This window comes from Cinclus cinclus, chromosome 4 (genome assembly GCF_963662255.1).
Source record: "Cinclus cinclus chromosome 4, bCinCin1.1, whole genome shotgun sequence".
Classification (NCBI taxonomy): domain Eukaryota; kingdom Metazoa; phylum Chordata; class Aves; order Passeriformes; family Cinclidae; genus Cinclus; species Cinclus cinclus.
The window spans coordinates 7942545-7957110 of NC_085049.1; the positions used below are offsets into that span (position 1 = coordinate 7942545).

Genomic DNA, 14566 nt, shown 5'->3' on the forward strand with positions numbered 1-14566 from the left:
GGGCAGGGAGGGGGGGTATCCAATCGGTGACTCCCCTCACCTGTCCGCCACCCCCTTCCGATTGTCACACCCTGCCCAGAGCCCGCTCCCAACACTGGGGAACAGCGGGAAGAGCACAACCTGCGGCAGGCTGAAGTACCCGCTGCCTCTCTTGGGGCTCCCTGGCTATATCGGGACAAGAACTCTTCAGCCCGCTCTCCCCTTGCCTACCACCCCGACTGAGCTGCCCTTCCTCGACGGCTGTGCTCCCCCGCCCCCGGGGCGAGGGGCCGGGCGGGAGGGGCTCAGCCCAGCCCCGCGGATGCGGAGGGGCGGAGGAGGAGGAAGGCCGGGGGGCACCCGGCGGCGCGGGGCCACGGTCGGGAACGGCAGCGCCTGCGTGGAGCAGCGGGAGCAGCGGCTTTCGGCGGCGCGAGGAGGGGCAGCCGCGTCCCGTGCCGTGCCGTGCCGTCCCGTGCCGTGCCATACCATCTCATCCCATCCTGTCCAGTCCCGTCCCGCCGCTCGCCATGGGCCGTCTCCCGCTGTACCTCTGCTGCTGCCTCGGTAACTCCCGCTCCGCTCCGGCCGCCGTCGGGGGGGGCTGGACGCGGCTCTGCAGCGCCCGCCCGGGCGGCTCGGGGCGCCCAGCCCGGCCGCGCTCCTGCTCCCCTCGCTCACCCTCTGTCCCCCTCTCTCCCTCCGCGGCCGCGCAGCGCTGTGGCCCGCGGCAGCACAGGAGCCCGAGTACAGCTATGGCTGCGCCGAGGGCAGCTGCTACCCCGCCACCGGCGACCTGCTCATCGGCCGCGCCGCTCGCCTCTCCGCCTCCTCCACCTGCGGCCTCCGCCAGCCCGAGCCCTACTGCATCGTCAGCCACCTCCAGGTGAGCGCCGGGAGCGGGCGGGCATCGCGGGGTGCACCGGGGCTGCGCGGAGACTGTGCGGGACTGTGCGGGGACTTTGCAGGGACTGTGCGGGGTGCGGGACTGTGCGGGGACTGTGCGGGGTGCGGGACTGTGCGGGACTGTGCGGGGTGCGGGACTGTGCGGGGACCGTGCGGGACTGTGCGGGGTGCATGCCCACGGGCAGCGCCCAGCCCCGTGCGGGACCCCGCACCCCGGGTCCAGGGTATCCCCCTCGGCTTTCGGCTCCCGAACCTCCCCTTTTCTGATCGAGGCCAATAAGGAAGAATGTGCCGCCGTAAGTTCAATTAATGCTTTATTTCCAGGCTCGCTCAGAGCCGTCTAGACAGCTTCCTCTAAAGCAGAATGGGCTGTAGGACCCGGCAATGTTTTGTCCACAGCCACCTAATGTAATTTCATGTGTACTGTCTCGGAGAGAAAGGATGCAAATAAGGTTGTCTCAGCACATCTGGTGAGCTGTTGCTTTTTAAAGCCAAAAGCAGCTCACCAAACTTAAAATCTCTGAGACAGAAAGGATGGTGGAGAAGAATAACCTATCAGTTATACGTGTAACTCTGTTGAACTGAAAGCAACGGGATAATCTCTTACCGGACGAATTACTGTGGAGACAATAGGGCCGGATTCTGGCACTTGGAAGGAAAACCACGGGAAGCAGGAGGGGCTGTAGCACTTGACCCATTTGTGCCCTGAAATTACCAAGTCTCCCCTCATCCTTTCCCCACCTGAAGTTTTACCGTATAAGTTGTCTAATAGAGGTAACGCTTTGACGTGTAATTTAGCTTCACTGAACATTTTCAGTGTGTGTTGGGATTGACTTTAACAACATAAGTATCTCTGGTAGAACAAAATAACAAGGGTGCTTTGTTACATTTTCTTGTCTCAAAAAATATTGAAGTGCTATTGTAAAAAGCATCACTTCAGAAGTTCCCATGTGCCCATATTCGTGATCTCCCAGTCCCGGTTCAGCATTTCGGATGTCCCTGGTTGTTCAGAACCATAGTGTGTGGTATTGAAAACATCGTGGAAGGTGCCCGTATCCTCTCAGTAACATGGGGCATGGCTGCTCTGAGTGCTTGGAAGAATTAGGTCTTCTAGGATTCAGCTTTGGTCAGAGGAGGGTCAAGTTGTGACATGAAGTGGTGGGGAAGAGAAGCCTGGAGCAGCCAGAAGGGAAGGTCTTCCCTGGGACCCCTGCTCTCGCCATTCTTTCTGCTGGAGGAGTGTTTGAGGGCTCATGGGAGGTGAAGCCCTGAGCTCAGGAGGAGCCACTGAAGCCAGAACTGGAAATGGAAATGGAAACTGAAATGGAAAGCCTGTGTGGTGCAGACCTGCCAGCTCTCACATTCTTGGCTGAATTACATTTGTCTCCATAAACGTGCTGCAGGAATGATGCCTGTGTAGATTTCGACAGGGATGAATTGATGGTGTGCTGGGGCTCCTTCACCGCCATCCCCTGAGCTACTCTCCCTCATCTGCCCACACCTGCTGGTCTGGGCAGGAACCCTCCCTCCTGGTTCAGTTTGCATCCCACCTTACAATCAGAAAGCGGTGGTTTTAGGTAGAAGGACAATGCAAAAATAGCACTGTCTGTAGTAATGGCCGCGATGGGGTTTTCTTCCCCTGATGAAGAAGCTTCCAGTTTTCCCAAGCAGCATATGCCAGACTTGTTCTGAGCTGGTTTTGCTTGGGCAGACCTTGTAGTGTGTGCAAATGGACTTTATGTACACAGTTTGGGGTTGCAATATTAGCTGAAGATGCAAGGTTTGGGTAGGAGTTTGACAAGCTGAATTCAGAGAAAAGGGCTAAACCACTAAGGGCCCCTTGATGTGCACTGAGCTCACGGGAGGTAACCCTAATGCAGGCAACTTGCACCTCCGAGGCATTTTCCAAAAGCCAGAGTTATTTCACACATGTTAAGATGCCGTTTTTTGCATGTGTGCATTTTTACAGAAGCAACTCAGCAATATTTTCTGTAGATGCTGTGATTGGTTTTGAATTCACTGGAGAATACGTGCACTGGAAGAGATTTCCTGAAACTGCAATTTTCATTGGAAACACACTTCCCCTAAAAATGAAGTTTATGGAATTCCTGGCATATTTTCCATTTGGCAATTTGCATTAATTCATAAAGGCAAAAACACTTAGCGTTTCAACAAAAAAAATATCTTTGACTCCTGCAGGCAAAATGAGTGGAATGTGATATGGATGGAAAATACCCTTATCTGCAGGAAGCAACTATTGCCCCATGGATAAAATCAGTAATGCTGATTATCGTGTTGTTTCAGGAGGACAAAAAATGCTTCATATGTGACTCGGAGGATCCCTTCCACGATACTCTCAATCCCGACAGTCATCGCATTGAAAATGTCGTCACCACATTCGCTCCAAATCGCCTGAAGCTCTGGTGGCAGTCGGAAAATGGTATGCGGTTTGTCCGGAGCAATTTCCGGGGCTGGGAGCTGCTTTCCCTCCTTTTGTTTAAGGGTACCTGTGGGTTTGCTGTTATCTCTGGCCTGGTGATTACTGCTCTGTGAAGGATCATGCTGTGCGAGGAGCAGATGAGTAAAACTGGCTGCTTTTGTGTGCCCTGGAGCTGTCCTTCATCTGTAACAAACCCCCCTCCTCCCCGAGTCCTCCAGGAGTGTTGGAAACAGCCGTCCAAGCATTCCGCAAGAATCCTTTCCTGAAGAGAAGAGTTTTCCACGCTGGCCTCAGATCCTCCTCTTCTTTGGGCAGCAGGATCTGAGCAGCCTTGCAGGAGCGAATCTCGCAGGGCAGCGCTGCCAAGGCAGCGCACCAGGGCTCCCCCGCTCCTCGGGGCTGCAGCCTGGAACCGGCGGCTTTGGGAGCAGAGCTGGAGCCTGTTGCCCTGCCCGCAGACCTCCGATTTCCTTTTCCTACCCCAGGACAGTAAAGCCAAGGATATCTCTTACCCTACAAGCTGCCTTGTCCCTCCTGAGCTCCCTGAATTTTTGTGCCGTTTGCCAAACAGTAAAATGAACAGCAGAAACAAGCCAGCTCGTTAAAAACAAAAATTGCATATTAGTTTGGTGGGGTTTTTGTTTTCTTCTTTTAATCCTTCCTCCGCCTGTTTTACTCTTCTTGTTATGCTTTTGGCATGCCTTCATACACAAAACAAGGCAGCAAGGGCTTCTCAAACAGCAGTCCTACCCTGAAGCCTTAAAGCCAGCTGGGCAAGATGGGATTTCTACAAATGCATTGGCAGTAGCAGCCTTATTGTATATGAAAAAAGAAAAAGGTAATATTTATAACAGTTTTGCTGCCTGTTAAAGAAAGGTTTTCACTAAATCTTTTTTAACCATTTAGGTCAGCCTAGCAAGCTGCTTGCCTCCAGCAGCTCTCTTCCAGCATTCCAGATAATTCATGTTTTTTGCAATAGGCTTGGCAGCATTCACACAGAAAAGTTTCTTAGCTCATAAGGTCATGAAAATGTCCTTCAACAATAAAAAACAAATGATTCTTTCTGTCCAATTCATGTTTTTGTCTATTCAGGCATACAGCATAAGGGACCATTGCTGCATGCTTCACAGAAGGTTACAGCTGGTCAAAAATTTAAGTGCCTTATTGTTTTATTATTTTCATTTCTTACCCTTTCTCCTCTCTGTAAATCTTGATTTTAATTTTTATTTCTGACTACAGTATAATTAGTATCCAGCTGTTTCGAGAGTTCTTTTCACAAGGCAAAATAGTATTTCCAGCTGTTTTTCTTCCTTTCTGTGTAGAGTCCTTGACCACAGGTAGTCATACAGCAGTTTGAAAAACCTTTTTCCTCTCGCCATTTTCTTAACCCTTGGGATTGCAAAGCAGTGCTGTGATAGCAGCTTTAGGAGTGTCTCAAAATCAGGTCATAAAGGAGCTGTTCTTGTGGATGGGAGAGTCCAGTGTGAGTGAAAAATGGTGGGAAATGGCCCCCACCAGACATCAGTGAGACTGGGGGTGTTAGGGGTGCAGAATCTTGTGCTGCTGCTGCTGCCGGAGAGGCTGGGGGTGTGGGAGAACAGCCTGTGGCCACCACACAGGTCTGGGCTCAGCATCCCCAGCTGTACTGGGAGCTTTGGTACTGGCTTGTGGTGGTCCCATCCTTGCCCCAAATCCAGCAATGCCAGCCACGATTCTGTCTCAAATAGCACTGCAGGCTCATGCTCTGGGTGTGGTGTGTTTGTGCTGATCATGCTTAGGAATCCCAAGTGTGATATTCTTTAGAAGGTTCTTGGTGTCTCCCCCTGTACCTCGGGCTAAATCATCATATTCCTTTTTCACAACAGAACCAAGTGGTAAAGAAAACAGTCTCATGCCAACAGAGTGAAGAGCTTTGGCAAAACTTAGGTGTAGAGACTGGCAGGTGTCCTTGTTTGCTAAACACCTTTTTTTCTCTGCCCCTGCAGGTTTGGAAAATGTGACTATCCAGCTGGACCTGGAGGCTGAGTTTCATTTCACTCATCTCATTATGACCTTCAAGGTAAGGAAGTCACAGCCTTACCCCGAACTCTAAAACATGAGGAAATGAGAGGTCTCATAGTCCTTCCCATCTATTTGATATTTGGGATTTGAGATTTGAACTGTTTGGCCTGAATTTTTTGGAGCTGCCAACCATTAACCAGTGCTGAAGTCATGCAGAAAGGCTGAGTTCCGACTTGTGTTTGAACTCCAGTGAGACTGAAGAAGGAGTCATGCTGAAGCTGGGTTTTGTGTTAGTTTGTCTCTGGTGATTGTATTCTAGAAGATTGTTAGCTAAATCATATAGTAGCAAGGGTTTTCTTCCTGAAAAAAGTTGGCCATGGTATCAGTTTTCATTTGGCAAATGGAAAGGTCTTCAGGAAGAAGGAACATCTGTACACAAAGTGTCTTTGTTTTTTTACAAACAGATGTCTTGGAATGGTAGCTCATGTCCTGTACACCCTAAATGCTCTTCCCATGTGGACACATTAATCTCTTCATTTTTACACATCAGCTTTCTAGGACAGCTGGTTCCTCTTTCCTGTGGCATCAGCTAGGGTTTCTCCCTGTGCCTTAAAGTGGTGGTTGAGGTGGAAGGTGGTATTTCTACTGAAGTCAGCAGTGAGGGACCCCCAAAAAGCCCTGACGTGATGTGGGTGCCACAGCCATTGTACCCCAGTGCTGGGGCTTGGTCTGCTGTCAGGAGGAAGACTGCAGGGGAAAGATAGTTTTAATGATGCCTTGTGGACTTTGTGTGGTAGACAGTTGAGCTGCCTTACTTCTGGGTTGCTAAATTTTTTTGGTGGGTGAGATACTAGTTTCTAAGTTGGGTGATATTTTCAGCCAGGAAGCAGAGAGAAAATTTCTTTCCAGCTGTGACTGAAATGCTTTTGTGCTTGGCTCTGGGAGGTCCTTCTCTGAATACATAAAACTGAAGAAGACATTGTTGGCATTTCTTGGTAGGTACAAGCCAGGGTTAAACAAATATCTGGTTTTTGAAAGGCAGCACAAAAATGAAAAAATTACTTGTTTTAGGTCAGAGGGATTAAACATCTTTTCAAAATGTCATTAGTTCGTTGTTCTAGAGCTGGATATGTGTAGGTGAGAAGGACACTGGTTTGTGTGAAGCAAATGCAGCCTGCCAGAGTATGGGCAATACCAGCTGCAGGAGGGTCACTGGGGACTGGGGCAGTCAAATGCAGCATGAGTGGATGAAGCTGAATCTCTCAATCTCCATTAAGAAGGTTTTCTTAAGGCACAGGGGACAGCTGGCACTGGATGTCAGAGATGCTGCACAAGGTCGTGTGGTCAGACAAAGAGAGGAAACACTGGGTTTCTCTGAGCATCAGAGGTCCCTGCTCAGCAGCAACATTCAGAGCTGAATGGCAAGCACTGGCAGTGGCCTCCTGCTCCCTATGGTAGGAGAGGAGGCCCAATAGGTCTTTGTACAAGATCAGGCAAAGAGGTACAGCAAGGAAGAAGGCTCTGCTGCTTTCCACAAGCTGTGGGAAAAAAAATCCTTATGTCTCTGTCAAGCCTTACTTTAATCCCCAATTTTCAGAAAGGGTTTGGAATTAAAAAAATTTCCAAGTTTTCTTGTTTATTTTAGGTGTGTTTAAGCAGTTGGCCACTGAGTGTCATCTTTTGAAGACGGGTAGTCTATGGTTTGATGTGTGTTATTTCATGTATCTCCCTCTGAAAAGAAAGTGGAAAATCATCAGAAAAGCATTTCCAATATTTCCACATATTGGAAATAGTCTGTGCAGGGAGAGAGATTAAAATCCAGACATGTGGATTGCTCACACTAGTAAGACTCGATGTAAATGCAAGTAATAATTAACCAAATTAAATCTTTTGTTTTTGTTACTATTAGACATTCCGTCCTGCTGCAATGTTGATTGAAAGATCATCTGACTTTGGAGACACTTGGCAAGTTTACAGATATTTTGCATATGACTGTGAGAGCTCATTTCCTGGGATTTCAACTGGACCCATGAAGAAAGTGGATGATATAATTTGTGATTCCCGATACTCTGACATTGAACCTTCAACAGAGGGAGAGGTCAGAGACATTTTTTTCTGATAAGTTTATTGTGTAGACTTTTTCCTTACAAATTCAAGTTCTCTTACTTTTGAAGCTCAGTCTTTCGTTGTTTGATTTTTCCTCCAGGTAATATATCGTGTTCTAGATCCTGCTTTTCGAATTGAAGATCCATACAGTCCAAGGATTCAGAGTATGTATGCAGTTACCTTTCAGGCTGATTTGAGAGCATTTCAGTACTTACTTGCTTACAAAAACCAGTAATCCATTAACAAAGTCATGTATTAGCCCCAGTAGCTGTTTTGAAGTTATATGAACACCTTTGTGTATGGCTCCTTTTCCTGGCTCAGACAGTGATGTGCTGGGAAATAAAGATCAGTGTTGTGAGCTCAAGGGATTGTTCTTGTACATGTCATTGAAGTTGGTTCTTTTCTTAATTGATCAGGGATTTATTTTCATTAATGACCCCCTTTCCCCAAAATACACGCAGTTGCTAAGAGAAACTTTGGAATGTGATCCTGTAATTGTACAGTATTCAGAAAGCAAACAAACAGAGCTACAAAGGTACTTATTTCATTGTGCATTTCTAGCTAAAATCAATGGGGTCATGTTTTATTTTTCAGAACAAAGTCATGACTTTGGAGCAGTTGGCCATGGCAGCACTGCATGGCTGGACCACACAGGTGTGGTCATAAACCACAGCTTGCTGTAGTGTTTGTGCATGGTCATGGTAATCCATGAATGCAGAGGTACAGAGATCTGTTGCTCAGTGTGGCTTTAAGAGAAACCTCCTGGGGCGTTTGGCCTGAGGGAACTGCAGGGCTCAACCTTAAGCTGACCTCTGATTTAATATGCATTCTCAGGTTGGGTTCGTGTCCCTCAGTGTAAAGCTACCTGGAGCAAAAGGAAATATGTGAAGTAGAGGAGTGTCTGCTGGTTGCTATGAGTTTAATGTTGGGGTTTATTTTTTCTTTACTCAACATTTTAAAGGGGAAACTGCTTTCATGGGCTTGAAGTACTTTGTCAAGCCCAGTTCAAGGCTATAAGAAATTACAGAGGATTCACAATATCAAAGCAAACATGTGGGTGGTATTAATCACTGCAATTTTGTATTCCCATGGATTATCCCTGAAGAATTTCTTTGTGTTTGGTCAGTGATGGGGTGCTACTTCTTTCCACAGAATGTAACTAATTATATTTGCTAGGAAAGTTGGGCATATATATATATAAAAGAAGAATTATTTGTCTTTGTTTCCAGCTAAGACTTTTTCTGAAAGTTTCATAACTAATGGCTCCTGGTCCACTTGGGAGCAGTTTCTTGGTATCAAGTCCTTACCCATCTTGTATTTTAAAACCCCAAAGAACCAGTGTCTTTTAGGTGGTGCTTTTCTCCTTGTCTGTAATGTTTGTGTATATGCCTGCGCATGTCTATAACAAAATAGACCATTGTTTTAAATTATGCTTAAACTTATTTATACAGTTATCAACCCACAGTAAAATAATGTTGTTTTTATTTTTTTAATTTGGGGAGTATGAAATGATGTGTAGGTGCTGAAATTAAATCTGATCTAATCTGCCCATAGGAAGCGTGCTTAGGAAGTCACTCCTGGCTTCCTTCCATTCAATATAATATTGGCTAAATAATTCCAAAATGAGCTGGCTGGTTAGGCTTTTGTGGGGTTTTTTTGTGCATGTCCTCTGCAGACCTATTAAAGATCACAAATCTGAGAGTCAAATTTGTCAAGCTGCACACTCTGGGAGATAACCTGTTGGACTCCAGGATGGAGATCCGAGAGAAGTACTACTATGCCATCTATGACATGGTGGTTCGTGGGAACTGCTTCTGCTACGGACACGCCAGCGAGTGTGCACCCGTGGAGGGCTTGGATGAGGAAGTGGAAGGAATGGTAAATATTCACACTTTTCTGCATAAAGCTTCTCTCCTCTGTACCTCTCTTAAGCGATTTGAACACAAATGTAAAGATGATACTCTGTCCCTCACCTCTGAACGCTTGATTTTCAAACAACAAAACTGTTATAATTGTTCCTCCTTGGCAAATGTATCTGTCACTATCGGTATTAATTGAACACGGATCTCAGATTAGATGGTAATTGGTTTAACATTCCTTTTCTAATTATGTTAAAGAGCTGATGAAACTGAATGGTAGGAATGAAGAAAGGGAGTGTAACCTTATTAGGTCAGAGACCAGTGTATGAGTTGACTTGGTTACCTTAAAACTGAAGTGCAATAGAGGCATCAAAGGCTGAAACACCTGTGAATCAAACATAACCTGTGTTTGTATTAGTTGTTACCAGCTGAGAAGTGGAGGTTGTAGCCCTAATAAACACAGGCCCTGAAGGAAAACCCTGACTGCCTCCATGGTATGCTGCTGCACAAGTGCCACATCACTTCTGGGGTCTATTTTTCCCCACGATTTTTGCATGACAAGCTGTAATAGCACCCTGTTAATGGGTGAGTTATTAAGTGGTTGGAGATGTGTAAGCATGTGGGATGGCTGTGTGGGTTGTCCCGGGCTGCAGGATGCCAAGCTGGGTATGCTCCATTGCCCTGTGTTTGGGTTGGTGTCTCCACCCAAGCTTTGCCTTTGACATCATGGCTGCGGTGCTGGTAGTGCCAGTGGTCTGTGGCAGCAGCTGTCACACAACCAGTCTTGGTCTGCCTGGTGCTCGTTCAGTACACAAAGCAAAGGCAAAGCTTGGGGCTGATGGATAAACCCATCCAAACTGGCTCTTTACTTTGCTTTGAGAACCAAGGCAGGGCTGGAAAGTGGGCACTGGGCTAGTGACCTGCTGATATAAATAGATGCATGTTAATAGCTAATTAACAGCTAATAAACAGCTAACTTTCAGTTCCAAGAGGCTTCTGTGATTATTGGGGTGGAACTGTGCTTTCCTTGTTTATTTCTGAAAGCATTTATTCAGGCACTAGTTCCAGAAAGGAAAGACAGACAAATCTGTATGAGGACACTTGGGCAGATGAAGGGCGTTCCTATGGCCCTTTATGCCTTTTCTAAATGTAGTTACATGGATTAAAGTCTCCAGCAGTATATGCCCATTATGTGCTAGCTTTATTTTGCATCCATTGTAGAATGGTTTGCATTTTTTTCCCTTTTCATTTACAACCAACTCTTTTTTTTATTCTTTTTTTTCTTACTTTTTAATTTCAATTACAGGTTCACGGTCACTGCATGTGCAGACATAACACCAAAGGATTAAACTGTGAGCAGTGTTTGGATTTCTACCACGACTTACCCTGGCGCCCCGCTGAAGGTCGCAATAGTAACGCGTGCAAAAGTGAGTTGGAGTAAAATGCAGAACTGGGTGCCTTGAGCATTACGTGCTGTTACTTGGGCTCCTGTGCAAAACCCTTCCTGTTCTTTGGTTGACACCGGTGTGCCTTTTCTGCAGAGTTGCACTTCCCCCAGGACTCTTACTCTGTTTTCTGTCCTTGTCACAGAGTGCGACTGCAATGGCCACTCCAGCCAGTGCCACTTTGACATGGCTGTGTACCTGACGACGGGCAACAGCAGCGGGGGAGTGTGTGACGACTGCCAGCACAACACCGTGGGACGCAACTGCGAGCAGTGCAAGCCCTTCTACTTCCAGCACCCCGAGAGAGACCTGCGGGACCCCGACGTCTGTGAGCGTAAGTGCACCCCGCTCCGCAGGGTGGGGATGGCCTCGGGATCCCTGAGCAAGGGTGGTTGTCTTGGAGGTCTTGAGTGAGTCTGGCTGGGTGTTGTTTTCTCTTTGAGAACCTGGGAACGTACCTGGTGCTTGTGTGCCCGACCCACATCCTGTGTAATACTTGCAGTAGTGACAGTCTTTCCACACAGCAGCCGAGTTTCAGTAATTCAGTGTGAGACTTGGCCTTTAATTTTTTAGCAGTTAATAAAACACATGCCATGCTTCTTTCTTAGCTTGCAACTGTGACCCAGCTGGCTCCCAGAATGGTGGGATCTGCGACCGCTACACTGATTTCTCCACTGGCCTCATTGCTGGACAGTGCCGTTGTAAATTATTTGTCGAGGGGGAGCGCTGTGACCTCTGCAAAGAAGGTTTCTATGGCCTGAGTGCTGATGACCCAGCAGGCTGTCAGTGTGAGTAAAAACATATGTTCCTTTATGTGTGATCAAAAGCTCTTTGAGGAGCTGTTCGTGCCAGGAGATGTTGGTCAGTGGGATGGGTTTTTTTTTTCTTTTTTTTTTTTTTGTGTTTTGGCTAAAGGAAAAACATTACTGTAGATTTGATGTAGCTTGGAGTCCACCAGCCCTTAAAATGCAGTTTGCCATTTGATCCTTCTAGTGTATTCAGTGGAAATAGCATAATCCTCTTTATTTCTTTTCAATTATAAGTCTCTAGGCCAGGGAAGTTTTACTGGGATGGGTGGTGGGAAAAGAATGAAATTAATTTCTGTAATGGCGAGTTCAGGGGAAACTTTAATGTATATATTTAAGTTGAACACTGTCCAAAATACTACTCCAGTCCTGCTTTTGACCTGCCTATTTGTATTTTCCAATCTAGCTTGTGCATGTAATCCTCTGGGTACCCACCCCGGGGGGAATCCGTGTGATTCGGAGACAGGAAACTGCTATTGTAAGCGTCTGGTGACAGGAAAGCAGTGCAATCAATGTCTGGCAAGTAGTTTACTGTAAAATAAATTAGGAGACACTGGTGTGAGGGAGGCTGGAGTGTGGGAAGCATGGAGCAAGGTGCTGGCCACTGTCTCTGACTGCCTGCTAGCCCATGCCTGGCATTCAGGCTGTAGAGGGCACCTTGGGATGTCAGGAGCCATGAAGTGTGCTGTGTTTTGGGAAGCTGGGTTGTATGTCAAGGCAGACAGGACCATCCAGTCCAATTCCTGGGACCATAAGAAGTGAGACATTAGGATACCTGTGGTAGTTCTGAAAATAAGGGTTCTGGGCCAAATCTGCTGAACTCCTTGCTGGGGTGAAAGATTAAATGGTCAGGGAAACAGTGCTACCAAAAAATTGCTTTCTAAACAGGCCATTATTTTAGACAGGGATTATTTCATACGCATGCATTTCCATGTAGTGTTTATGTGTGCTGGAGTGTTATAAAAACACACTGTCAGATAACTGGATGTGTTTGTACAAACACTGAGAAACTCTTATCTAGCAGTGAACTGCGATGAGTCTGTCTGTCTATCCAGTAAGCAAGTTGCAGACTAGAAGGGCAGTGGGCTACACAAATACCCACTGCCCCATGTGTGGCTTTCTTGCCCTTGAAAAAGTCAACAAGGTGGGAGGAGAGAGGGAAGGGAAGTGGTGTTGGTGCTTGTGGGTATAGACCCACAGCCAGGGGAGCAGGATTCATGGGTCGTGGGGCAGTCTGGAATAGCTGGTGCTGAGTGTTTAAAAGTATGCCTTTGGGTTAGATGGAACCAAGTCTGCAGCAGGTTACAGTGCTGGTGGTGTTTCCTCCTGCAGCCTGAGCACTGGGGCCTGAGCAATGACATGGATGGATGCCGGCCGTGTGACTGTGACCAGGGAGGAGCACTGAACAACAAGTGAGTCTCAGCCCAGCTACTTTCCTGTAATCATTCACCCACTTCCATGTTTTTGCAGCCACAGCATCTAGGGCTCAGTGTGCCCTGGGGGAGGGTGTTTGATACCCATCTTTCTGCTTCAGAAGATCTTGATTGCAGCAAGGGTGACAGGGCCATCCATGTCTTTTCTGTGCTGAGTAACCTCTGTTTGTGCCACTGGTGCAAGTGAATATGTAAAACTGCATTTAGTGTAGCTCTGCCTTTGTCAGCCAGGGTAGGAACCAGATGTGGATTAAGCTCTGCCTTGGCTGTAACCCAGGGTATGGTCCATGTCAAAGTTTTGCTCTTACAGGATGAAAGCAGAAATGGGGCAGTGACATGGACAGGCTGGTTTGCTTTGCTCCCAAATCACCTTTTGGCCTATCTGTCTGCCCAGTGGTGCTAGGGGAAGCATGCTAGCTGCACAGTACTGCTCTGTTGCCCCAGTGGTGCTGCGTGGGGTGGGATGTGGACCTGCAAGTGCCTTCCGGGGAGAGGGACACTTTTTAGAGAAAATTGTACGTTTTGAATATGCATCCATCAGAATCAGCATGGAAAGTGTTGGCTTAAATGCCCTGTCAGTGGGGTGCTGGCTAGCCAGACTGCTCCTCTGACCAGAGCAGTTCTCTGTGTGCTAGGTGTGTGTCAAACCCCTGGTTTGTCAACAGCAGCACGTTTTGCTTTCCACCCCCCCTCCTCTTCCTTCCACAAACCCTTTGAAATGTCATGCTTTTGTCTAGACCACAGAAGTTTCCCAAGGGGGTCAAGGAACTGTTTCCCACTGAAGCCCATGGGACCACACTGGGGGAGTGTGGGACTCATCTTGGTGACTCTCATAGGTCGTCACAGCCTACGGACACCCCATCTGCACCAGGGATTGCCGTGGGAATGTCCCACGGGCTGTCTCCCCTGTCTGCTCCCCCGAGTGAATTATTAGCCCTTGGCAAACAGCAGTGTGGATGTTAGGGATTATTTACTCCCCCATGCTTGCTCCCTGTGCACAGATGGGTTACACCACACAGCTCACAACAGCTGCCCCAGCACAGCTGCTTCCAGGGCTTTGGGGTAACAGCCCAGCCATGGCCCAGCCTGTTTCCCATGCACTGAGCCCAGCGATTGCAAAACCCTGTGGGGAGGGGACATGCAGCATCCTGGCAGGGGCAGGCAGCAGCTGTGCTTTCCTCCAACCACAGGAAAGCTGAAAAGCCCAGCTCTGGCTCCTGACTTTGCTCTCTCATATCATTGGGAAGGGGAGTTTTGCCCTCCTTGGGGCTTCTCTCCTCAGCTGCTGAATTGCTGCTTTCTGGCTCTCGCTCAAGGTGTGGGATGCTGTGCCTCACCCAAAATTCATCCCTGTGGTGTAACTCCAGGTGGTGGAGTTATTGTCTCCCTGGAGGAGAAACTTCCCAGCTCCTTTTCTGGGACAGCTAAGGTACTTCTGGAATCTCAGAGTGAACACTTAAGTGAATCTCTGCAACTACAAAAACAGCCTAAGTTAAAAATTACTCTTTGTCTGGAGTTTTGAGGAGCATGGAGACTGTTCATGGAAACCAGAGGCATTTACCTTTAGAAAATGTTTCTAAATCCCACTCAG

General features: G+C 47.6%; 1 protein-coding gene across 1 annotated transcript in view; it reads left to right on the forward strand.

Moving 5' to 3' along the window:
* Positions 1-509: 509 nt before the first annotated feature.
* The window catches only part of LAMB1 (laminin subunit beta 1), a 42639-nt gene continuing 28582 nt past the window's right edge, over positions 510-14566 (forward strand). The window contains exons 1-12 of the mRNA XM_062490792.1: positions 510-546; positions 696-865; positions 3190-3325; positions 5311-5384; positions 7236-7424; positions 7533-7596; positions 9108-9310; positions 10598-10718; positions 10882-11070; positions 11345-11524; positions 11949-12061; positions 12875-12954. Of these exons, the coding sequence (XP_062346776.1) occupies positions 510-546; positions 696-865; positions 3190-3325; positions 5311-5384; positions 7236-7424; positions 7533-7596; positions 9108-9310; positions 10598-10718; positions 10882-11070; positions 11345-11524; positions 11949-12061; positions 12875-12954 (1556 nt within the window). The remainder of the gene's footprint in view (positions 547-695; positions 866-3189; positions 3326-5310; positions 5385-7235; positions 7425-7532; positions 7597-9107; positions 9311-10597; positions 10719-10881; positions 11071-11344; positions 11525-11948; positions 12062-12874; positions 12955-14566) is intronic.